At 43.6% G+C, this 26,795-nt stretch overlaps 1 protein-coding gene across 1 annotated transcript in view; it reads left to right on the top strand.

Annotated features, from left to right (window-relative positions):
* stk32c (serine/threonine kinase 32C) overlaps window positions 1-26,363 on the top strand; it is a gene marked incomplete at both ends in the record, with an annotated part of 81,273 nt that extends 54,910 nt beyond the window's left edge. The window contains 9 exons of the mRNA XM_080533036.1: window positions 6,240-6,413; window positions 14,061-14,098; window positions 14,868-14,957; window positions 15,641-15,744; window positions 16,420-16,536; window positions 17,101-17,226; window positions 17,980-18,108; window positions 21,347-21,414; window positions 26,120-26,363. Of these exons, the coding sequence (XP_080389162.1) occupies window positions 6,240-6,413; window positions 14,061-14,098; window positions 14,868-14,957; window positions 15,641-15,744; window positions 16,420-16,536; window positions 17,101-17,226; window positions 17,980-18,108; window positions 21,347-21,414; window positions 26,120-26,363 (1,090 nt within the window). The remainder of the gene's footprint in view (window positions 1-6,239; window positions 6,414-14,060; window positions 14,099-14,867; window positions 14,958-15,640; window positions 15,745-16,419; window positions 16,537-17,100; window positions 17,227-17,979; window positions 18,109-21,346; window positions 21,415-26,119) is intronic.
* Between the last annotated feature and the right edge of the window lie 432 nt (window positions 26,364-26,795).

Raw genomic sequence — 26,795 nt, 5'->3', positions numbered from 1 at the left:
TCTCATCCGAGAGGATGGATTATCCATTCAACACCAGAAGTTCATTGCACCACATATATAATCATCATCGGACATTTGAGAAATATACCGTAAATCCATATGCATTGTATGCACACATTCAAGCGTCAAGATTTGAATTTACTGGACATTTGAGAAATTGACCGGGAAATCTCTATTGTACGCACACATTCGAGCATCCATCCCCCACCGTGCTCGGAATCACAAAAATGTCATTTAGATTATGGTAATTCATCTGCACAGATTATAAATTAGTCTCTAAAGTAGAACAAGATTGATTTGTTTGATTGATTGAAAAGCAAAACATCGCAGTCTGTCTGTTGCGTCTTCATGCCTGGACCCGATAAACAGCTTTGATCTGGAGAACGGGGCGTATACAGTTGTCAGTACGGTTGTCAGTAGCCGATATCAAACAGCAAGAGAGAGCGATTCTGAGATGGAGATGGAGGAGGGTGAATACTTCATTGTATTTTGGCTATTTGTCCCGATTCCTATTTCCCACATGACAGAGGATGTCCAACATCCATTATAACATCAAACATTTGAAAGACCATCACGTCATAATAATATTGAATACAATTGAATGATTGAATGTGGTATGATGAACCCGGCAGGATTCAGGGGTCTTTGTTCGCGGGTCCTTTGGAGTTTGGGTCTCTCTTTATTTTTTTCTCCCAGACAATTTGGCCAGCAACAATTTTATTACATCTGCTTTTCATTCTTTTTTTATTTATCGGCCAACGGAAACCCTGATACAGACAGACAGACACACTACATACCTACCTACCTGCACGCACGCACGCACACACGCACGCACACGCACACGCACATACACACGCACATACATACATACATACATACATACATACATACATACATACATACATACATACATACATACATACATACATACATACAGGCCAAAAGTTTGGACACACATCCAATGCGTTTCCTTTATTTTCATGACTATTTGGTACATTGTAGATTCTCACTGAAGGCATCAAAACTATGAATGAACACATAGGAATTATGTATTTAACAATAAAGTGTGAAATAACTCTAAATATGTCTTATATTTTAGATTCCTCAAAGTAGCCACCCTTTAATTTTTTGTTGTTAATAAAATATATAATAATAATATTAAATATAATATGTGTTAATAATAATATGTTATTATATATACTGTATATATATTTAATATTATTATAATACATTTTATTAACAACAAATTTATTTTATTTTACAAGGAATCGTAAGGAGTTTACGCATAGTGCTGTAGCTGATGTTGATGACTCGTGTCTACATGTTGTTAACAATGCATGTGAACATTAGACATTAATGATGAACTGTGATAACCTGGTCACAATTATGTTGTGCTGTTTTAATTTAGAACCTTTATCTAGCATACAACATTATCTAGCATATAACATTAATGCACAAAGAAAACAATTAGAATGTAGTATCAACAAATTAAGCAATTTAATAGTTTTAAATATGATCCCAATATGTCACATCTGATGCATAAATGGAAGAGTCCAGTTGTCGTATACTATATCCATTTCAATAGCAAAGGAATTGACAGCAGGCGAGGTGTGATATCTTCAGGACGTCTCCCAGGCAAGCTCATTCAACTGTAGATAGGTGTTCCGGGCTGACAGAGGGGCATTGATCAGCATTCACAATGCAAGATCAGATGATCACAGTCTCTGTATCTGCCACATTTAAATACACTTAAAGCACATGACAGGTGCCACCAATCCGTCTACAAAGGGAACCAGTTTAATTATTCATCCGTCTCCTCAGTGCGCAGCATACATTCTAAATGTAATTGGGGGAGCTGTCAGCAACCGTATTCACACCATATTACTCCAAAGCGCTTTAGCCCCGTGTAATTGGTTGAAGGATATTGCACCCAGTTATCTCCTCCGAGTAATTGCTATAGCATCAATCACTTCATACATCCAAGTGTTACATTTATATTATCATGTGTCGAATATGAGCAGATACACAACAAAGATAGAATGGCACCCCGCTTGGCAGCTTATTGCTTTAAAGTCATATATCCAAGTTAGTTTCTTCCAAAGTTCTTGATGATGATTAAAGCTTGATGTTTTTGGTCTCCCAGTGGAGCTCCCTCACTAGAATAAACGGAAGCCTTTCAATGCAGTGGTGCGAGGCCTGTGTGTTTTTTTAATGTAATTCCCTGAAGGAGTGCAGGGCTGCAGCCCATCTCCGCGCTAGTGTTCCTACTCAGCTCTGTATCTCTGTAACTATGGCACATCGGAAAGTCATTAGTTATGAATACACTAGTAGGCATCATCGTTATGGCAATGTGGGAATTACTGAGCTCAGATCGCACCTCTTTCTGGTATTCAAGTCAACTTCAGAGGGAATCTCAGAAAGCACTCATATTATATTAGTGTGAAGCAAACCATAAACAAGTACTCTCACAAGCTCCTAACAATACCCAAGGCAGGCGCTCTTGAATGGAGTGCTTTGTTTTTCTTCCTCTCCAGGATGCTTAGCAGGGCTTCCAGAATGTTGAGATGATCTCTTGGTATCCTTTGACTGGGAATACCCTTCTCAGATCATTTCTCCTTCATTTTGATCTCCTGCTTCACCCGAAGTGTTTATATGTTTACATATACAGTATGTGTGACTATTTACACACGAAAAGGTTTCTTGATCGAAATGTTGGTGATTATTGAACACGTTGATTTTAAGTAAGCAATGTTGCATGGAGTTTCTTTTCATGGTTTTGCTTACCATTTGCACCTGCAGTGACTATCAGGTATGCAGATATTTCATTAATCTCTCTGTTCTTAAAAGCATATGGCTAGCTGTCAAATCTGCGTCACAAAGACCGTCAAAACATGTGGGCAAGAAGCACGTTCACAACCGGCAGTCTGCCATCACCATCACATTGACCAGATTGGGCCACAAAAAGGAGGGAAGCTGGCAAACTCCGAGGCCACAGCTGTTCCTGTCTATCGACTCAAAGGAAACAACAGATACTGTAGCTGAAAGATCCAGTATGTTTGTTGCTGATCCAGTATATACAGTTGCGTTTACCCATGGACCCCAAACCTGCAGCGCTATTTCTGTACCATAATATTGCCAGCCGGTCCACTGCCGAGCCACAAGAGAGCGGCGAAGAGTTTCCAAAATAACTTTTATAGAATGCATCAATCATGCTAGCCTCATTGTGTAGCCTTCCCGTGGAGCCTCTCATTGACCAAAATCCAATTTTTTCAGTTGCTCCGGCCCTCCTGTGGTGATTTTGGATACTTACTAGTTGTGTCTGAAGATGATGTCTAAGGCCCTGCTGTGTCTGTATCGTGCTGCTGACTCAGTGAAAAGGAACATGTTTGAGGAAAAAGCTTGACGTTTCTGCCAAAGCTTGAGAAAATGAAGACAGCAGCACAGAGTAAAGGACATCAGTATTGGGTTTGTAGAGGGGTGGTTTGTGGTTGCTCTCTAATTCACAGTGACTACTAGTGTGCATATTTGCAAGGAAATAGGTCTTCTAGAATAGTCTTCTTGTTCCTGCTTTTAAGTTCATGGGAATGATATTGCATTTTATCCGGTGACGGTGTACAATGCAATTAGTGTGTAGGCAATAGGCATGCTGAAGAGAATAAGTTCCCTGGTGACTTTCAGCACATTGGCACTATCCTTGGGCATGTCAACTAGAGTATTATGTGTTCTGGCTCAAGTGTTTGAGCAAAAAGATCCATTATTGATGGACGAGATAAACCAGAAGGGAATTCTGGAAACTGCCTATATTCCCCAATGTAAACATCAGAGGCTGCAACTCATGAGAACGACAGCTTTGATTAAGCTTTGTAGGAGTTGTTTCATTGATACAACGCCAAAGAGAGAGGTGGAGAAAAAGCTGTCAGTGAAAGTAATGATTCCTGAAATCAGGAGACAGAGCGAGAAGAAGTAGAGAAGAGGGGAGTAAAAGACGGTGTTAAGAAGGGATTTGGGCATTGATTCTGAGAGGCTTTGTGGGGTTTTTCCCCTCTCTCTCTTTCTATTTTGAGGTTTCCTTTATTTCGGATGTCCTGAATTCTATTTCTTTGAAGAGGCTTCAGGGGAAATTCATTAGTGGAAACCTGTAAAGGCAGGCGCTCCATCCCATCAAGAGGAAAAGACTGCTTAAGCCTGGAGGATGTTGTGTCTGCTGCAGCACACAGTAATTGCTGTGACCATTCACTTGCTCAAGATATGAGGTGTAGGAGTGGATACAGAAATGGATTACCTTGAAAATTAATAGCAGCTGTAGCATGAAATAAAACCCAACTAAAATACTATAAGCCTTTATAGCATACAGAATGTGTTGATGCCTCTCCCTTCTCTCCCCAGATCAATCTGTATCCCTAGATTGGAGAGGTCACATGACTCTGCTCAGACGTAGTGTTTACATACATGCTGGGATTTTCAAGCATTAGGGTGTAGTAGTGAGATTGATCCCTTACATGGTACGGTGTTGAGATCATTATCAGAGCATCGTTTCGCCTTAAGAGTTACATCACAACAAATCACTCTTGAACACCGAAACCAATTCTCACTGGGGAAGATGAGACAACGAAACCTGATCAAATGCAAGGCCCGGCAGGCAAAGTGGATAAATGAAGCAAGAGAGGGAGAGAGAGAGAAGTGGACGAGTTAGCGCTGTGATGTGATAGTTTGCTGTCTATGAGCTACGGCTTGAGAGTACGGAACTCTTCTTAAAGAGGATTCAAGGCCTGGCACAAAGAGTGAGTCATCAGTGGACTGGGAGCTTCCAAGCATGCCCTTCTCCCTGTCCCATCCCCTCCATCAGAGATAGAGAGAGAGAGTATTGGTGAGGATAGATGTGTCCATTAGGAATATCGATTCCTGGTCTGAATGGCGGAACGAGGCCGTAGGAGACAGAGGGGCTTTACCCTGAACTCAAAGGCCATAATGAGTTTGAGCTTTCCATCGTGGGAGTACAGGTTCAGTTGAAAATTGTTACCCACAGATTGTTGTATATATCCTCAGACAGCTATATCCTTTTTTAATTTTTAATTTTCTTGCTGAATGATTCCGTAACGGACACAGAACGTCACCGGAACTTTTCTGAACCACCGTCCGCCGTCAAAGTTGCTATAGGACGTCTCTCAGAAGTCCACCTCGTGAAACAAGGTCAGTGGAGGTGGGGTGTGTGTTTAGGGGACCAGCCACAGAGACCACGAGGCGAGAAGCAGAGCTCACTCACCGCATTGTTCAGAGGAATCCTCAGAGGGACCCGGCTTGTGTCTTGTGATCGAGTCACTCGGCCAGCCTGACCCAAGCTGTCTCTATCAAGTCTACTGTATGTAGGCCACAGTAATGTTACAGATCAGATTCAGAGCCTAGTCTCTCTATCTCTCTCTCTCTTTCCCCCTCTCTCCTTCTCTCTGCATCCCTAGGCTCATTTGTCATCATGGCCTGATTATTTCAGCCTGCTTCTCGGACTCTCTCCAAACCGGTAGCCTTCCTCTCTGCTGGCCCAGCTCAGCCCAGACCCGGCCGGTCCACATGGCCTCTCACTGGCTTTGTCACAACAAGCCTCAGCCTGGCCCTTTTCAACGTACAGATCTTTGACCCGTTTGTGTCTCTTAAACCAACTTTGAAACTCCTTCACATCAAGGGCAATGACATCATCCGCATTAGATAGACCAATCATCCACAGGTAGGAGTTACGTTAGTTAGACATCATCCACAGGTAGGAGTTACGTTAGTTTGACATCATCCACAGGTAGGAGTTACGTTAGTTAGACATCATCCACAGGTAGAAGTTACGTTAGATAGACATCATCCACAGGTAGGAGTTACGTTAGATAGACATCATCCACAGGTAGGAGTTACGTTAGATAGACATCATCCACAGGTAGGAGTTACGTTAGCTAGACATCATCCACAGGTAGGAGTTACGTTAGCTAGACATCATCCACAGGTAGGAGTTACGTTAGATAGACATCATCCACAGGTAGGAGTTACATTACAGATAAACATAATACACGGGGGGGGGGGGGTATGTATGTGTGTATGCGTGTGTATATATATAGCATCCAGCAATATGGGTCAACATGTTGTCTTGTGTCTGTCTGTCTGTGTGTGTGTCCATGTCTCATGCTCATTTACTGTAGATGATAGGAGTGTGTCCACCTGAGGAGGTGACTGAGCCCGTTCACCTCTGCTCCCCGCCCCAGGTACTCCTTCCAGGACGAGGAGGACATGTTCATGGTGGTGGACCTCCTGCTGGGAGGAGACCTGCGCTACCACCTGCAGCAGAATGTTCAGTTCAACGAGGACGCCGTCAAACTCTACCTGTGTGAGATGACCCTGGCGCTGGACTATCTGCAGAGCCAGCACATCATCCACAGGTACGAGTTACACTAGATAAACATCATCCACAGGTACGAGTTACGTTAGTTAGACATCATCCACAGGTATGAGTTACATTACAGATAAACATCATCCACAGGTACGAGTTACCTTAGATAATCATCGTCCACAGCAGGGTTCGACAGTAACGCCGTTTTACTTGCCCAGAGCAAGTAAAACATTCGCGGGGTTTGTTTGCGCAAGCACGACGACGCTGTTAGATCCCGGATATTTGTACCTGTGTGCAGGAAGAACAACAGACGGCGCAGGCGCCAGACCAGACTAGATGATCGTGAGTGAAGATATTATCAAAGCGTACGGGTGATCGACAGGCGCGTACGCTTTGATAATATCTTCACTCCACGATCATCTAGACAGATTTCGGTCTCTGCAAATTCATTTACTTTTTCTGTAATTACTTATTTCTAAAGTCACCCTGTTCCTCTGCAACAAACGCGGAGATTGTATGAGCGCCCCGGCATCAGTCCAATGGAAGCGTCAAGCACAGCCTTTCCGTAGAAATACATTGCTCCCTGTCTAACGTTATATATCTAACGTTACATGTTTTAAGGCTGATCTGTGCATGATAGTGCTGCATTTTGACATGACGCATTTCCCCCCGTTGAGCTGTATGGTGGCACTTATTAAAGTGAAGTGCTCTTATTACACTTAACTCCTCCTACTGTCACGGCTTGCTCCAGGTCTGTTGTGTATAATGGAGAAGCGTTTCTGAAAGTACGGTAAGGGTAGGATACAAATGTGCGCTGTACCGTGCCGTCCCAGTCTGGTCAATGGTCAAAGCGGCATAAGGGCCCTAGCCTAGGACGGAGCCCTGTAGGACCCCAGTGGTGAGGGCTCGTGGAGAGGACAGCAATCATCTCCACATCACCTGCTTGCGCTATGACGTATTAACGTTGAAATAAAGCATCCCCTCTTAGCTAACAAAACCAAGAATGCTCATTGTATTATTATATAATGTTAGTATGGTTTCATGTGAAGATGCTTTATTTCAACGTTAATACAACATAGTGCAAGCTATTGTAGCTATATGTAACCATTTCTTTGTTAGATCATTTCTCCATTGTGATGTATGGCAAGGCGATGTGTAACCATATCATTGATTATTGGACTGGTGGGCTGTGTATTTTACACCTAGGCCTTCAGTGATATCCTCCCGCAATATTACTGCCTTTGAATAACCTCACCATGACACTATGGCTGTAGGCCAGGGGTCACCAATTACATTTGTCCAAGGGCCCGAATTTTTCTAAGCATGCACTGTGGGGGCCAGACTTTAAAATATAAATTCATATTTTTTATTTAGGCTATCATTACCGGCATCATATTCACTATCATTGTCACGTTCTTATATCACGTTTTTTATATCATGTTCTTCATATCATGTTCTTCATGTCATGTTTTTTATATCATATGTGTGAATATGCAGCTTGGAGTAGATACAGAGCTGATACAAATTTACACACTTCACCAGTGGGACACAGGTCCCACTCCTCCCCCACTCCCCACACCCTGCCGTGTTCACACCTCTGCATTCTATTCAGGGCTCAAACCCAGCGGATGTCCAAACTATTTCCCCAAACAATCTTGGGGAACTGGCATAAGGCAAAGGACTGAGGTACCGTTTCCCCGACGGCGGTAGATTAAACAGTTTCCGTTTGGGTAGTGCAGTTCACGTTCCTGCCCGTTTATTCTATCTACTGCTAGTTCTATGTTATATCCTGTGCTCGTGTGCTGAACTGAAATGAATCTGTACATCTTGAGCTGGACTTTAGTGGGCAGAATACGCTACAGCCACCCCACTCCACACACCCTGTAGTCTTCAGAGCTCGGCGTTCTATATGCAAATGATGTACTAGTGAGGTGTTGGAATAGCCATCACCTATCAATTTCAATGGAAGTGAATAGACAGAGTTTTGCAATTGCGGCTGACAGACTGAGTTTTGCCACGCCGCATTGAAGCAGTCATTTGTGCAAAAAGAGCCCTGACCAAGTGTTGAGTGCATAAATTAACATACTTTTCAGAAGGTCGTGCAAAATGTACAGATACAAGGAGTAAAATTCTTGGGTACAGGTTCAATTAGACATTGGCATTGCAGTAGAAATACAAAATCAATAATAGAATAAGCAGGATATAGACAACAATCAACAATAGCTGTATATACAATAGAGTAATGTCTTATGTAGCTAGCTATATTCCAAGCTACAAACACAATTAAAAACAACAAAATAAAATAATTACTTTCTGCCCAGCGAACCCAAACACAGCCGCCTTCCACGGCACCTGTTAGGTTGTTAGGTGTGAAAAACATCTTCAACCTGTCAGCCAAAGACCCTTTGGACGAGACAAATAGAACAGGGACCCCACCACCTGTAATTTTTTTTTTTTTTTTTTTTTGAAATGTGTCACATTTTAAGGCCTATAATTTACTTTATTCACCTTTTATTTCACCTTATTAACCTATTTATATACTGGGTTATTAGCCTATATGTGTTTATGATTGATAAAAGTTCATGCTTAATTATTATTGGTTGTTGTTATTATTATTATTGTTGTTGTTGTTGTTGTTGTTGTTGTTGTTGATGAGGCTTATATTCTATTATTATTATTTTTAAATAATTAAACATTTAGCTTCAGGAAGCCAGGTATGCCTCCCTCAGTGAGATGACTGGCCCTGGTGGGTGGTACACAGCTTGTCTATTCGGATGGAGGTTGTCAGGCAGAGCATCATGTCATCCTCAAGCTGCAGTCTGGAACGGTATTTGCTCTTCAGGTAGTATAGGTGGGGGAGGAGAATCCACTTTCACAAAGATAAGTTGTTGCAAAAGGCAAGAGGCTCACCATGGCCTTTGCTGTCAGTTGGGGGAAATATTTCTGGGAATGGATCCAGAACTGGGTGAGAGGCTTTGACGTATACACATTCTTGTACTGTCTGTGGTGTGGATAGGTCGATCAGCTGCTCTTCCTCAGCGGCTGTCAGGTTTGAGCCGTCGGGTGTATTGTCTTTGAATGGAAAATGTATCCATGTCTTGTCCTGTCTCCAGGACTGTCTCAGAAAAGTACTTTTTAAATTGACTTTCGAGTGCCTCCAAGTGATTACCTACCATATTTCGCCAAACACAGAGGTCCTGTGCGAATAGGCATTACTGTGATTTGGAGTTGTGTGCAGTGTTTTTGGTTTTCTCCACCTTTTTTATGTGCCGTGGTTTTTCTGCTGCGGTCGAAATGATAAATGAACGTTTTGACAGCGTTTTAGGTGCCAATTCAGAAGGCTCATCTTGCTACACAGTTGGCACAGTTGGACACCCATTCACAGAAAGAGCAAGCTCAAATCCAGAGCGAAATCTTGAAAGATGAAGATGAGATGGGTGACATGTAGGGGTGCAACGGTTCTCGGTTTTATAACGGACGGTACGGTTCGCCTTCCACGGTTCACTAGTGAGTTTTTCGGTTTATCCTGTGTTTCATTGAAAGTCGGAGGTGGAGTTGGTCTGGAACACAGTTGCTTCTTGCTCAAATGTTTGTTCATGGCGAGCAGAGTTGAGAACATGGCAACAGTTTGAGGAAGCCCCGGATTGCTACAAATCTGTGTTGTGGGGTCATTAAATCTGGTTTTGGCATACATCAATGAGGCAATGAAAACAGTGAACAGAAACGCGTGTCGCAGAAATGCTTCACGCATGTCGTATAAGCACATAATATGTGCACAATGCATATATGGGCTACAGCTGGTACAGCTCTCATAGCTTTTACTTTCATTTCTATCTTTCCTATACCAGTCGTCAAGCCTAAGAGGCACATTTGTGACTGCAGTTGGTGAAACCGTAAACCACTCTCGCATACATCAAACCGCTATAAATAGCTCTCTTAATATGTATACTTTGTGGAATGGATTCATTGTTATTGTTGTCCGGAGGCTATCGGTAATCGGCTATCGGTTTACATGGCGTGTAAACATACTTTAATTTTAGGATGTGTTCAAAAGCTAGGACTGTGTGATCATCTAATTATGTGTAGTTGTGTGTTTTTAGCATGTTGATGTTCTATCAGCGAGTTGTGATGTTATTAAAATACAGTAAAAAGTACAGTACTGTATTAAACAGTATTGTTTTAAAATACAATATTTATATTTGTTTATATTATACAAATATAACCAAATCTCTCTTGAAAAATGTAATATTGCAACATTTTTACTAAGTCTACTGGTCAGCTAACATTTGACCTGCGGCTGTTGGCTGTTAACCTCCCCTGACCTCTCCCTGTCCAGGGTGTCAGCCCCTATGTCCCAAGCCCACAGAGCACTTCTGTCAGACCACCCCAGTTCCTGTCCATCAGACCTGTAAATGTAGCCCCAGTGGTTTGTGGGCTTGCTATCAAATTGCTTTTTTTATTCGTTTTATTATCTCTCAAAAGAACAAACAGGGCTGCGTCTGTTCCTTTTGGTTTGCTGAAAGTGTATTGAGCACCTGGGCATTCCCCTTTCATATGCTTGTTTGGCCTAGCTAAAGATAGCCCTCGTGTCTGTTATTGTAATTGTAAGCATCAATCTTCCTCAGCAGGAAATTACTTGTGATCCAGAGCTTTAGTTGTAATATGCTGACTGCTCAGCACAGTAACTAAGCGCCGTTGCTGGGTATTGAAGTGCTACATGTCCCTGTAGAACACTGACAGATGGCCTCTTTTGGCCTTTTTTCTGCTTGCTCTGTGTGTGTGTGTGTGTGTGTGTGTGTGTGTGTGTGTGTGTGTGTGTGTGTGTGTGCGTGTGTGTGTGTGTGTGTGTGTGTGTCTGCGTGCGTGCGTGCGTGCGTGCGTGTGTGCCCGTGCGTGCGTGCCCACCACAAACCCACCACAATCACTCCAACACAACAAGGTTATCACACTCTCATCCTTTCTTAATTCAGTAATTCATTCGTTTGTCTCTCCCTGGCAGCCTGACTAATGTGCACCCACCATGATCTAAATAGGCCAATGAGGTCAATTGGAAAGATTCAGTGAGTTTTAGCCCTCAGCCCGTTGCTTGGTGTGGGAGAGCCAGCAGTCATCGGCTGCTTTCCCTCTGACACCATTGTGTCTGCTCACAGAGCCGTAATCCCATCCCTGGGTATCTGTGGCCGTCTCCGGCTCGACAATTTGGTTCCACACGGTGGTTTTTTGACAGGAGAATACTATACAATTATATTGTTGCACCAACTGGGGGAAGAAGTGTCTCCTAGCAACAGTCTGCTGCAGCAATGCCCTAGGAGGTAAAATTAGTCGGAGAGAAGAAGAAGAAGAAGAAGAAGAATGTGGTCCTCCCCTCTCTACTCCATCTGCGCTGGAGAGACAAACGTCCATTTCAGTGCAGGAAATGGATTTCACTTTCACTACACAATGAACACCTTTATGTGTTACCTCGCTCTTGTCTGTCTCGGCCTGCTGGAGTCTGCAGCGTTGGAAATCCATTTGACATGTCTTATCCCTCTGGGATCTACGCTTCCTACGCCTATCAAAAAAACTAGTGTTCAAAGTGAAATACTCAGACTGCAGTTGTATGACCATTGAGGCGATGGACAGTTGGGGTGTAGGAGCTTTCATATCGGACCACCTGCTAGCGGCGAGGAATGCATTTTCTCTGAAATCTCTAGAGAAATACGCCAGTTATATTAACCGGGGTTTCTCGGTGTAGTATAGACATACAAATGCTTGGCATCATATGTTAGTGTAGCATAGCATCAGAGAGCACAGCCTTCTTATGTTAGCATAGCATAGCCTCAGAGAGCATAGGCGTCTTATGTTAGCATAGCATAGCCTCAGAGAGCACAGGCTTCTTATGTTAGCATAGCATAGCCTCAGAGAGCACAGCCTTCTTATTAGGGTAGCATAGCCTCAGAGAGCACAGCCTTCTTATGTTAGCATAGCCTAGCCTAAGAGAGCACAGCCTTCTTATGTTAGTGTAGCCTCAGAGAGCATAGCCTTCTTATGTTAGCATAGCATAGCCTTGGAGATCACAGGCTTCTTATGTTAGCATAGCATAGCCTCAGAGAGCATAGATGTCTTATGTTAGCATAGCATAGCCTCAGAGAGCATAGGGGCCCTATTATGCACTTCATAAGTCTTAAGCAATAAGACGAGGCGGTAGATCTAAACTTAAGACGTGGAGGCGTGGTCAAGGCCACTTTGCTATTATGCGTGCGGTAGTGGGCGCCTAAGACCCGGCGCTAAGCCCAGAAATTAGTCATGGGTGTGTTTTGGGCGTCTTCTCAATCAACCCAATCAGCGTGCCAGGTGCCATTCCCTTTAAGAACCGGCTGCGTTAAGTCATAAGCGCTATGCTATTATGCAGTTCATAGGCGCTAGACTTCATGCACGTTTTGAAACACGAGCGCGCCTCCATGCGCGCCGACCGACTAGCGCCTAAGAACTTTTCAAACCACTTCTTAGCGCTAGGCGCAAAGTCAGATCGCATAATAGCAGGGGCGCCTAGCGCACTTTAATTTTAATTTTAATTTTGCCATTTAGCAGACGCTTTTATCCAAAGCGACTTACAATTACAAATTACAGGGACATTCCCCCTGGAGTAACTGAGGGCTAAGTGCCTTACCCAAGGGCACACTAGTAGTGGTGTGGCTTCAGGCGGGATTTGAACTCACAACCTTCCGATCACAAGTCCAACTCACTATCCACTAGACCACCACTACCCCCAGCACTTCATTAACATATGAACACTCCCACAATGAGTAATATATGCACGGGAGTCTTACGTCTTATGTGTGGGCGCCTAGCGACACCTGCATAATAGCAGTAGCGCGTATGAACCGCATAATAAGGGTGGCGGTAGGTCTTAACCTGGCGGTGCGTCTTAATTAAGACTTAAGACGGCAAGTTAAGAAGTGCATAATAGGGCCCTAGATGTCTTATGTTAGCATAGCATAGCCTCAGAGAGCACAGGCTTCTTATGTTAGCATAGCATAGCCTCAGAGAGCGCAGGCTTCTTATGTTAGTGTAGTGCTGCTGTATGAGCCGAGGGATTAAATGTGTTACTCACACTTGGTGTCTGGCATAATTGCTAACTGTGTGGGCTCTGTTAATTGGCTGTGGAGGGCTTGGAGGTGGCTGTGCTAACTGTAAACATCAGAGTGTTGTTGTTAGTGTCTGTCCCCACTGCATGGGTGCTCTCCACGGCAATAAGCATGTGTGGAGAAACCTGTGAGACCCTCCTGGGGATGTGGATGGACTTGCCATGTTCCCTGATACGCCTGGCCAGGGCTGAGATGTAGGAAGCACAGTGCTGGCACACACACACACACACACACACACACACACACACACACACACATAATCACATAATCAGTCTGTTCCACTTTTTCACAGACATGCATACGTGTGAGCTGGGAGCATGCACGTACACACACACACACACACACACACACACACACACACAAACACACAAACACACACACACACACACGCAAACGCTCTGTGGCAGTGTTATATTAGAATATGTACAAAATTGTATTTGTATTCTTGATGTCTGTATTCTTATGGTAATATCTTTCAATTTCTCTCTCTCTCTCTCTCTCTCTCTCTCTCTCTCTCTCTCTCTCTCTCTCTCTCTCTCTCGCTCTCTCTCTCTCTCTCTCTCTCACAGGGATGTCAAGCCAGACAATATCCTGCTGGATGAGCAAGGTGAAGCCTCATCTGTGGAATGTCTTTATCCCATGCAGATTTAAATATGTGTGATAGGTTTCACCATTAGTGTTCCTGGCTGTGTGTGCGTGTGTGCATGCATGAGGGAGAGCATGTCAGACTGGAATTGGACTCACAGCTATGATCCTGCAGGCTTCTACCTATCACCACGGTAACCGTCGGCATTCATCTGGAAGAGCCACAACGTGTATCTGACATCCCATCATGCAACACTGACACACACAGAAACACAAACACAAACGGAGGACGTACTGTAGAAGAAAACCAATGGTTTTATTTCTTGAGAAACGGAATAATGTTTATAATAACTATGCTTTTTTCTTTTCTATTTTTTTTCTATTTAATTTCTCTAATTCTATTTTGTCAGGGAGGCACCAATATTGTCTGTGCGATACATGCAGTAGATGTACAGTAGCCTAAACTACTGAAACTACAAACAAACAAAAATGAAGAAAAGAAAAAAGCATAGTTTAAATTAGGCTGAATTCTCATTTTATGCACCCAGATTGTGGAATGCACTGCCAGCTTACATTAGGGATGCAACCTCAGCAAATGTGTACAAGTCAAGACTAAAAACCCATCTTTTTAATATTGCCTTTAAATGACTAAATAAGTAAATTAGGATTCTATAATGATTGGAGCACTTTGAGCTGCAAAGTCTGCAGGAAAAGTGTAAAATAAAAAGTTATTATTATTATTATTATGAATAAAGCCTTTCTTGAAGAGTTGTGTCGTACCTTCCGTGCAGGTCATTGCCACTTGACGGACTTCAACATCGCTACGATAATCAAGAACGGAGAGAGGGCCACGGCGTTAGCAGGGACCAAGCCCTATATGGGTAAGACATGCAGTCAGTATTCTCATCTATATGGGTAAGACATGCAGTCAGTATTCTCATCTATATGGGTAAGACATGCAGTCAGTATTCTCATCTATATGGGTAAGACGTGCAGTCAGTATTCTCCTTCTAATTCTATGGGATCCTTACGGAGCTGCTCACAGAACTGTGTACAGTACATGTAAGCAACTGAAAGATGATTTAATTTCGTCGTGAGCCGTTCATTTCATGTTGGTCCTGCGTCATATTCTAATATTCTTATAATAGATTGGTTTTCTTTTCTTTTTTTCCTTTTTCCTTTTCTTGAGGTGTTCTGAGCGAGCTATGTATCCTTGTGTCTTTTTTCAGTTTTTCGGTGCTATCCTACCGTTTTGCCCCGATGGATATGATTTTGTTTGTGGTTTCTCTGGTCTTATTTACATGTATTAAGTGTTTCTCTGGTCTTATTTACATGTATTAAGTGTTTCTCTTGTCTTATTTACATGTATTAAGTGTTCTGTGTGGTATATTGAACCCTGGCTCGGGAGTGGAACTATGTACAAGCCTTCTGGGCTTCCTTCCCTCCTTGTACTGTGTTTTTATTTAAAATCATGTGCTAAATAAATAAACTAAACTAAACATTATTATTATTATTATTAATAATAATAAACATGTATTATGCTGCGTTGCTTGTTTCCTTGCAGCTCCAGAGATCTTCCAGTCGTTCGTGAGTGGAGGTACCGGGTATGCGTTCGAGGTGGACTGGTGGTCACTAGGTGTGACGGTGTTTGAAGTGCTGCGTGGCTGGGTGAGGCATGAATTATGGGAAGTGGAGTTGGTATATATATTTATATATACACGTATATATATATTTTTTTTCTGTATCTGTGTTGGGACGTTCGTCTCTGTCCGTCTGTATATCACTTATCTGTCTCTCTGACTCTCCATCTCTCTCCCTGTCTGTCTCTCTGACTCTCCATCTCTCTCCCTGTCTGTCTCTCTGACTCTCTCCATCTCTCTCCCTGTCTGTCTTTCCCTCCCTCTCTCTGACTCTCTCCATCTCTCTCCCTGTCTGTCTCTCTGACTCTCCATCTCTCTCCCTGTCTGTCTCTATGACTCTCTCCATCGCTCTCCCTGTCTGTCTTTCCCTGACTCTCCATCTCTCTCCCTGTCTGTCTCTCTGACTCTCTCCATCTCTCTCCCTGTCTCTCTCTCTGACTCTCTCCATCTCTATCCCTGTCTGTCTTTCACTCCCTCTCTCTGACTCTGTCCATCTCTCTCCCTGTCTGTCTTTCCCTCCCTCTCTCTGACTCTCTCCATCTCTCTCCCTGTCTGTCTCTCTGACTCTCTCCATCTCTCTCCCTGTCTGTCTCTCTGACTCTCTCCATCTCTCTCCCTGTCTGTCTCTCTGACTCTCTCCATCTCTCTCCCTGTCTGTCTTTCCCTCCCTCCCTCTGCCTCTCCCTCCCGCTCTCCTGTCCAGAGGCCCTATGACATCCACGCCAGTAACTCGGTGGAGTCTCTGATGCAGCTCTTCAGCACGGTCAGTGTGCAGTACAGCCCAGCCTGGCCCAAAGACCTGGTCTCCCTCATGAGGAAGGTGAGTGGCCAGGCAGAGCACAGATGGGAGGATGAGGGGGCTACTGGGAGGAAGGAGAGGGTGGGCTTGGCTCAGAGGGGGGTAGAGGGGATCCGAGGTTGGTCGAGGGCAATTGGACTAAGGCGAGAGGAGAAGAGAGTGGGAGAGAGAGAGAGAGAGAGAAAGAGAGGAGCAGAGGAGAGACCGATGGAGCCTAAGGGACTACTCGGTGTGTGTGTGTGTGTGTGTGTGTGTGTGTGGGGGGGGGGGGGGTCTGGTAGGAGCTCTGGCATCAGTCTCTTCCGCTCTGCTGCTGATCGATTACCAAAACAGAACTCCACAGAGGGACAGACCTTACCAGCCCTCGGGGGGGGGAATGATTTGGCATCATAAATGGTGAAAGAAAGATGGTTTCCATGACAACAGAACTCCATCCCCCCCCATCATTTTTTTAATAGGTGCACGTTAAGCTGTCCTAGGGGGGAGGGTAACCAAAAAAGCTGTCTATTGCAGACACGGCACTATTGATACATGTTAAATGGGGTTGGTTTTGTGTGTGTGTGTGTGTGTGTGTGTGTGTGTCAGCTGCTGACGGTGAACCCAGAGCACCGCTTCTCCAGCCTGTCTCACATGCAGATGGCGCCGTACCTGTCTGACGTCAACTGGGACGCCGTGTACGAGAAGAAGATGGACGCAGGCTTCGTTCCTAACGTGAGGACGGGTCTGAACCCTGGAACAGCCGTGCCCTTTTACAACTGGAAGAGCCGCCTCGCCTCTTTACAATGCTCAAGCTGCTACTTACACACAACGACCACTAGTTGGCCACTTGTAAATTAGCCTGCTTCCTACACAGAAAAACTGCAAAATAGCTTCATATTAGCTTATCCTGATGATGATTTAAAAAATGTCTGGATACTGGGTGGTAGAACGCATATAGAACGCATATCTAGGAAAAGTCATGAAAGGAGGGTCCTGAAATTTGATCGAGTGCAAAGATAGAACATTTTTCTTTACTCACAGTCAAATGACCCCTTATGGCTGTTCTAGTGTTACCAACAGACAATCACCAACACTTACCTATTTGCACATCCTGCACAGCCATGACCAATGAATGTCTAGTCACTTACAGTTAACCCTCCCACACCTCAAACACAGCTTTTCCATTCTGCTCATTTCTGCTCTGCTTGATGCATATATTGTAGTCAATAATAAATAATGCATGGGCATATTGATTTCTTCACACCACCATGCAGTGTGGCCATCATAGTAAGAGTTGGTGTGTGTGTGTGTGTGTGTGTGTGTGTGTGTGTGTGTGAGTGATGTGCGTGTGTGTTTGTGTGATGTGCATGCATATGTTTGTGTGTGTGTGTGTGCGTGCATGTGTGTGTGCGTGCATATGTTTGTGTGTGATGTGCGTGCATATGTTTGTGTGTGTGTGTGTGTGTGTATCTGTTGGTTCCACAGAAGGGCCGTCTGCATTGCGACCCGACCTTTGAACTGGAGGAGATGATCCTGGAGTCCCGCCCTCTGCACAAGAAGAAGAAGAGACTGGCTAAGAACAGGTCCCGGGACAACAGCAAGGACTCCCAGTCTGTAGGTCCTGCACCCCAATACTGTCCCATCACTCACTATTACCATGTCTATTACCATGTCAATACCATAGAGTCAATTAAACACTAGAGGGAGTACTTCCCTAAATTAACTGTCATTTTAAAATGTTTCTCTTTCATCTTCTGTGTTTTGAGCTGGCACAATTCCAAAGTCGGTGATTCACTGCCGCCTTCTGTACTTGAGAGTTTGCTCACGTCGTATCAACGTAGCTCCAGTGTCTCATTTCAGTCATTTTACGTGCGTCACGACATGCACCTGAAATTAATTTACTACTCTCTATAGATGAACCTTTTGAAGAAAGCTACCAGCATCGATCCAATCGGCTGAGGTCTTACTCAGTTGGCGACATGCTCACTCCCCGTGTTACAAAAGCAATGAATGGGAAAGATAAGAGACTATTGAATTACATTTATCTGAAATTCCCATTAAAGGATGAACAAAATCAAACGGCGCTTCATGATTCCAACTTTCTGATATGGAGTTGACCCGAGCTGTGGTGCTCTGTGTATTGGCCTGTCTAGTGGATTGTTTTTGCACACAGTTTAGTTTAGTTTAGTTCATTTGATTTAGAGGAGGACAGTGTCCACATGCATTCATTGTCTACACTAGGAAACAAGAAGATGGCTGTATTAGCGAGAAGCAAATGTCCATCTGTCGTCCTAGAGTTTGCCCCCCGTACAGCTTAAGCCCAGTTCAAATCTAGGGTCAGTTTTAGAACGTTTAGAACGGCGCATAGAAAAGAACTCGGCAACTACTCGCGACCGATGGGTAGTTCAAACCAAAGATCTGTGATGAGACACAGACGAGACACAGACGACCGTTTCCATAACAACGACGCAAGTTGTGTTTTACCCTGCAAGATGGCTGACAGCGACAGTGACATGCTGGCAGTAGCACTGATCAATAAACGGCGAAGACGCCGAGCTAGGAAACAGAGGATATGGAGCCGTTTTTTTACTTGACTATGTAGGCTATCTAGCTAGCTAACGTGCCTCCCATTTGCAACGCAAATGCATTAGCTGTCAAGGCAAACGCGCGCACACACACTAGACGAAAACATAAAAACACACCGCTGCACTCATATTCAGACTCCATTGTCATGACAGACCTAAACGTTGAATAAAGCCAGTTCCATATATAACAACAACAAGGGATTATCTATTGGCTATGGAGTGGTCAGTTTCATGTCACTCACAAAGATGTACCCCTTTCTAGGTGAGAGTTTCAAGAGTCTTGCCTACCTGTCTCCAAATGTCTAGCTAACTTTTCATTTTTCTCAGCAAAAGCATGTAATAGCTCAACATAGTTGCCACGATTAGAAGAGTTTGCACTCTCATCGTTACCACAAAATGCTAATTCCTGTTGGGCTCGGAAACGGGTGGTATTAATAAGATCCACTCCGCTTCTTGGCAACAGATGATGCTGGTCTGTGCTATTTTCTGATTGGCTGAAGAGAAATAGCAGACGTTCCATAAAATGAGAACTGAGACTTGACAAGTCAAATCGTTGGCAGTTCCTTGCAAGACCGCTGCGACTCCAGTTGTGTCGCGTTCCGTTGCGCCGTGACTCCTAGATGTGAACTGGGCTCTACACCGTTCTGCGGGGGTCATTCGGTTGGAGCACGTTGAGCTGAAACGTTTGCAGGAAAGGCACTATACAAATGAAAGTTATTATTATTATTTCCACCCCCCGCTCTGTAAATATCTCTTTCTTTAAGGTTATTTGGGTCGTACGAGTCCCTTGTCAAATCCACCCTATTGTGTGTGATTCTGACATGATTGACAGTGGATTGTAGAATGCCACTCCATATTTATGAGCTAGGCCAGGTGTTCATCAGTGAACCCTCTCGTTATGATCTCCAAGTTATGAAAGTTGACCTTCAGTGTCATCAAGACTCTGTGCTATAAGCCGTTAAGCTGCTGCATCTCTAACAACACCTAGTACTGTATCCTCCTCCAAACTGTATCCAGATGCAAACCCATCTAAGACACAGGTGTGTGCCTTCCACCTGAGAAACCGTGAAGCCAAGCGCCAACTGAAGGTCAGCTGGTCAGGAACCTCCCTTGAACACTGTGAGCACCCAGTCTACCTAGGGGTAACCCTGGACAGATGCCTCTCTTTTAAGACCCACACTGAGAAGACCAAGTGTAAAGTGAGTGCGAGGAACAACATCATCCGCAAGCTCACTGGCACAACCTGGGGTGCTAACCCACAGACCCTGAAGTCAACCGCACTAGCTCTCTGCTACTCAGTTGCCGAGTATGCCTGCCCAGTATGGGAGCGAGCTGCCCATGCCAAGAAGCTGGATCCCGCCCTCAATGCTAGCTGCCGCCTTATCACAGGCTGTCTGAAACCAACACCAACAGACCGTCTGTACATCCTGGCAGGCATAGCCCCACCAGAGATACGACGAAATGCAGCAAGCAAAAAAGAGCGCCAACAACAGTCTACTGACCAAAGACATCCTCTCTTTGGCCATGTGCCAGCCAAAAGCCGCCTTAAATCAAGGAAAAGTTTCCTGAAGAGCGTCCCGCCCCTCGGAACACCGAGCACAAGCAGTGAAAGAGTCACTCGGTGGGAAGAAAGGCTGGACAAACTCCCACCAGCAACAACAATGGAGCTAAAGGCGAGCGAGGCACTGCCCCCTGGAGCAGACACCAACTACGCAGTGTGGAAATGCCTAAACAGGATAAGATCTGGTGTTGGACTTACAAAAGCCACTCTCGCCAAATGGGGATACCTAAATGACGGGGACATTGTGTGTGACTGTGGCACTGAACCACAGACCATGCAGCACCTCCTGATATGCCCCCTGCTGGAACAGCCCTGCACATCAACGGACTTGGCAGAGTTCAATGAGAAGGGACAGCAATGTGTTCAGCTGTGGTTGAACCACATCTAGCCAAGCCTTGTAACTGACTCTCTTGTGGACACGAAAAGAAGAATCCTCCTCCAGGCCTGGGCAGTCTTCTGCAGTGAGAGGGGGGCTGGATTATTACCTAGATGATTCAATTATGAAGCCCTCAGTACTGTTGTCATGAAAAAAACATCCAATTTGAGGAAAGAACACAAACAAATCATTGCTGTGATTTTAAAAACGGGGGGTGGGGGGGGGTATGTTTAGTCTTTCAGGTCTCAGTGTTGATTTAATGAGGTGAGATGTTCTCCCTTGTGGGTGTGACCTGATGTGATGATGGCTATTCTCTCCACTGCCCCTCAGGAGAACGACCACCTACAGGACTGCCTTGACGTTGTGCAGCAAGAGTTCATGATCTTCAACCGTGAGAAGTAAGCGCCCTGACCTAACACTGTTACACTGAGAGACTAATAAAAGCATGATGATGTTACCCATAGTAAGCTCTATGATATAATAATAATAATAATAATAATAATAATAATAATAATAATAATAATAGCATTGCAATAACAACAATAATAATAATTATAAAAATAATAATAATAATAATAAATGAGAGTAATAATTACCCATTTTATTATTATTATTATTATTATTATTATTATTACAATTAGATTAAAGTATAGATTCTCAGCTTTTGTTTGTGGGTATTTGTGTACATGGTTTCAGCATTTAGAAATGACAACACTTTTATTTTATACATATTCCATATACAGGTGCAACTCAAAAAATTAGAATATCGTGCAAAAGTTCATTTATTTCAGTAATTCAACTTAAAGGGTTAAACTTAGATATTATATAGACTCATTACATGCAACGCGAGATATTTAAAGCCTTTATTTGTTATAAATTTGATGATTATGGCTTACAGCTTATGAAAACCCCAAATTCAATATCTCAGAAAATTTTATGAATTTGGTGCTTGATATTTTTACATGCGATCTTCGCCAATTGACTGCATCACACTTACAACTGACTTCAACATCGACCAGGGGCTGCTAGCTAGTTAGTAATACTACTACCAATCTGTTGTAACAGCTGTTAGCATGTAAGTCTATTTTCTCTATCCGTGGTGTCAGTTTTCAGACGCTGTTTGTTCAAATATGTTCTTAGCTACAACCAAAATAACACAGCGCGCTAATGATGGATCAACATTACGTGAGCTTAGAATGATAAGGTTCTATCTCCGTTTAGGGTAGTTCAGAGATATTGAGCGTCAATGTTTTTACATTCCATTATGTTTTGTGAGATGGAACCTTTGTATTTTTATGAATTAATAACTCAAAAATGTCAACATTTTAAAAATAACACCACACAGGCATTAATAAACACCTAATGGATCAGATTATGTAAAAAACTAAATTTTGACAACAATTGAGATAGAACCTTATAATTCTAACGTCACGAATAGTGTCAGGTTTAAGAGAATGGTACGAAGTTTGGGGTATATTTGCTGGGGGCCAATGGCACAATCATGCAGCTCTCCCCAAAGTGACGGTCGTGGTGTTGTGAATTCCCATGTGTTGCATATCGCCATCTCGCCCTAGACTGTCATAGCAACTAGAGAGTTTTTCAGGGATTAAAAGTGGACAAGTTCTTGACTGGCCAAGTCAATCTCCATTATTGAAATCCAATTGTACATGCATTTCATTTGCTGAATAGGCCTATGGTAAACATACAGTACCTAAAAACAAACAAGAACTGAAGATTTCTGCAACGGTAAAGCTGCCTCACAGGTAAAGGTGAGGTCAATTGGTTGCGGACTTCAGGCAGTTATCCCATCCAAAGGATTGGTGACCAAATACTAAAAATGAGTGCTTAATTTGGACATTATATTAATCTGCCCCAATACATAGTTTTGGTGCCCTGAAATAGGGTGAATATGTATAAAACGTGTTGTAACCTGAGATAATCTATACTATACTCTTAGTAGTCTGCACCATGCTCGCTCCCCATGTCCAAAAAGCAATGAATGGGAAAGATAAGAGATTACTGGATGAAATTCATCTGAAATACCCATTAAAGGATGAAAACATCTTTGAAAACAAACGGCGCTTCATGATTCCTACTTTCTGATATGGAGTTGACCCCAGCTGTGGTGCTCTGTGTATTGGTTTGTCTAGTGTATTGCATACAGAAGGAAGGTTACACTTTTCTTCAGTTGACATTTCCACCTCCCTCTCTCTCTCTATCATATCTTTCTTTAAGGTTATTTGGCTCGTACAAGTCCCTTGTCAAATCCACCCTATTGTGTGTGATTCCGACATGATTGACAGTGGATTGTAGAACGCCACTCCATATTTATGAGCTAGGCCAGGTGTTCATCAGTGAACCCTCTCGTTATGATCTCCAAGTTATGAACGTTGACCTTCAGTGTCATCAAGACTGATCTCTGTGCTATAAGCCGTAAAGCTGCTGCATCTCTAACAATACCATGTACTGTATCCTCCTCCAGGCCTGGGCGGTCTTCTGCAGTGAGAGGGGGGCTGGATTATTACTTAGATGATTCAATTATGAAGCCCTCAGTACTGTTGTCATGCCCCCAAGTGCATTCGGAAATATGAGGTTCTATTTTCGTCCCGCGCAAAACATCCAATTTGAGGAAAGAACACAAACAAATTGGGGGGGTGGGGGGGCGGAGGGGTATGTTTAGTCTTTCAGGTCTCAGTGTTGATTTAATGAGGTGAGATGTTCTCCCTTGTGGGTGTGACCTGATGTGATGATGATGATGGCTATTCTCTCCACTGCCCCTTGTAGAGCCAAAAGAAGAAACATATTTTCACTGTCCCAAAAATGATATGACATTCACCGTGAAAATAATTAGCCTTTTACACAGTCATTTCAGAATTCAATCTGTCCATTTCAGAACTGCTGTTTAGTATTTCCTGATCGTAATGATAGGGGTTTCGGGTGTGTTTGCAGATCATGGTGAATAGTAGTAATATTATATATCCTTGCTGTTATTGACTGCTGCATCCTCGTCCAATTTAACCGCCAGCAGAGAGACACTATACTATCCTCTTCACTTGAGTATGTAAATGCTGGATTAAATGAAGGCTTTTATAGTACTCTAGCAGTTTTATTACCCTATAATGTGGACATTTTGTTGTGATTATGCAGAATGATTATCTAGAATGTACACTCATCGTTGGTAAAGCAGCTTAAGCTCATATTTCATGGAATATGGGACTGCTCTGCTATCCAGAGGGAGAGAATATTGGTTCAGCACTGCTCTAAATTATTACCTCATTCATTATTTACCAGTGACTGCGATTGCAGCATGATTTGGAAACCTTCCTGAATGGCAAATGGAGTTTCCTTATTGCTGTAATTAATGGGGTTCTAGTTCTATTTTTACTACTCCGGCATAATTTCTAGTCATACAGTGGGGTGCAACAATGTGGGCACCCCTAGTCAAAATGCCCTTTACAATTAATATCTAAGTGAAAAAGAAGCAAACCTAACCTCTAAATGGTACAAAGTTAAACATGACACATTTCATCACATTTTAAAGCAAGATTCATTTTTATTTTGTAACTTTTTACAGTTTCAAAATAATAAAACAAGGAAAAAGGCCTTGTGCAAAAGTTTGGGAACCCTGTCAGCTAGTATTTTGTAACTCCTCCTCGGGCAACTATAACGCTTCCTATAGCCAGCTAAGAGTCTATCAATTCTTGTTTTTGGAATTCTTCCTGGCATACCCAACCACTCTTCAACTTCAATTTTTGTACTGACCTTCGAACAATAGCCTCTAGAATGTCTTGATATTTGGTGGAATCCATTCTTCCTTCCACCCGCACAATATTGCCTGTGCCCCCAGCTGCTACACAACCCCAAAGCATAATGGATCCACTTCCATGCTTAACAGTTGGCAAGGTGTTCTTCTCTACAAATGCTTCACCCTTTTTTTCTCCAAACATACCTTCTTTGGTTGTTGCCATAAAAGTTCAATTTTGGTTTCATCAGTCCAAAGCACATTGTTCCAATAGGCTTCAGGTTTCTCAAGGTTTTCTTTTGCATACTTTAGACGCTTAATTTTGTGTTGAGGTCGTAGGAAAGGCTTCTTTCTGGCAACTCTGCCATGTAGGTCTTTGTTGTTTACGGTACGCTGTATTGTCCTGTGAACAACTAGACCGGTGTCTGCTACTCTTTTTTGCAGATCTTTAGCAGTGATGTGTGGGTTCTTCTGAGCATTTCTTACCAGATCTCGGGCCATTCTATCAGAAATGTTTCTTGGTCTTCCAGATCTTGCCTTGACTTCAATTGTTTCATTTACTTGGTCTGGGCCTTAAGGCCAATGCACACAGCGTGCGATTTCTGTTGCGCGACAACATTCCATTTTGAAGTTTGAATGGAAGTCTATGAGAACATCGCATCCCAACACACACGGCCCCGATTTTAATCGCACGGCGAAAATTCGATTCCATTCATTTTGAATGGGACAAAGCACACGGCGTGCGAGTTTTGTTGCACTGTCAAAACTCACACGCCGTGTGCTTTTAAAATCGGGTGCGAATCGGTGCGATTAAAATCGGGGCCGTGTGTGTTGGGATGCGATGTTCTCATAGACTTCCATTCAAACTTCAAAATGGAATGTTGTCGCGCAACAGAAATCGCACGCTGTGTGCATTGGCCTTTAGTAATCATCTTCTCAAAAGGTAACAAAGAATAATCCAAAAAGGTTCCCAAACCTTTGCACAGGGCCCTTTTACTTTTTTATCATTTAAAAACACTGAAAAATGAAAATAAAACGAAACCTTGCTTTAAAATGTGCAGAAAGGTGTCATGTTTAACTTTGTAGCATTTAGTGTTCAGGTTTGCTTTCAATCACTTGGAGATTAATTGTAACAGACATTTAAACCAGGGGTGCCCAAATTTGTGCACCCCACTATATATCATAGCCTTAGACCCCCTCAATGTATTCTCACCACAAATGTGATTTTCTGTGTGTGTGTGTGTGTGTGTGTGTCTGCGTCTCTGTCGTCTGTGTCTGTGTCTGTGTCTGTGTCTGTGTCTGTGTCTGTGTCTGTGTGTGTGTGTGTGTGTGTGTGACTGCATTGTTTGTCTGTGTGGCAGGTTGAAAAAAAGTCAGGAGGAAGGCACCTCGGAGGGCGGTGAGTGCGAAGGCGTTGCCGAGGCGGGGGGTGACGACGGAGATGGAGAAGGAGATGGCGATGGTGTTGGTGATGGTGATGACACCGACGTCAACGGCGACGGAGAGGCCGAGGGGGGCACAGAAGAGGACGATGAGCCCGAACCCGAGACCTCCTCCAAACTCGGCATGTGTGGCTCGGTCTGCTCCTCTCCCGGTAGCTGCTAGCACCACAGTGCCCCCTGGTGGTCTCTCAGGCTGCTGTGTGTATGCGGGTGTGCGTGTGTGTGTGTGTGTGTGTGTGTGTGTGTGTGTACAGTACCATTGCCTAGAGATACTCTTAACTACTCCTATGTAGCCAGGAACGGAGGAACACACCGCAGGGGACGACACGCACAGCAGGACACACGACATGGCTCCCCTATTTCTTCTTCTATAGCATCCACTGGTAAGGCATGAATGAACCCCCTCCAGAACGGTCCCCCCCTCAGCGCCCCTAGAGTTAAGCTCCGACTTCTATGCAAACACAGTATAGCATGATAGTAAGATACCGTTTTGAGAGCCGACAGCCACAGTCCTAGGAGCATGACGCCACACAGAGCAATAGGGAACCGAGGATTTAAGAGTGGTGATTTTTTTCTTCCAGGAAAGGCCTCCCCT

The sequence above is a fragment of the Nansenia antarctica genome (genome assembly GCF_963989245.1).
Source record: "Nansenia antarctica genome assembly, chromosome: 1".
NCBI lineage: Eukaryota > Metazoa > Chordata > Actinopteri > Argentiniformes > Microstomatidae > Nansenia > Nansenia antarctica.
Note: the sequence above shows the minus strand (reverse complement) of the source record. Positions and strands in the feature narration are given on the sequence as shown.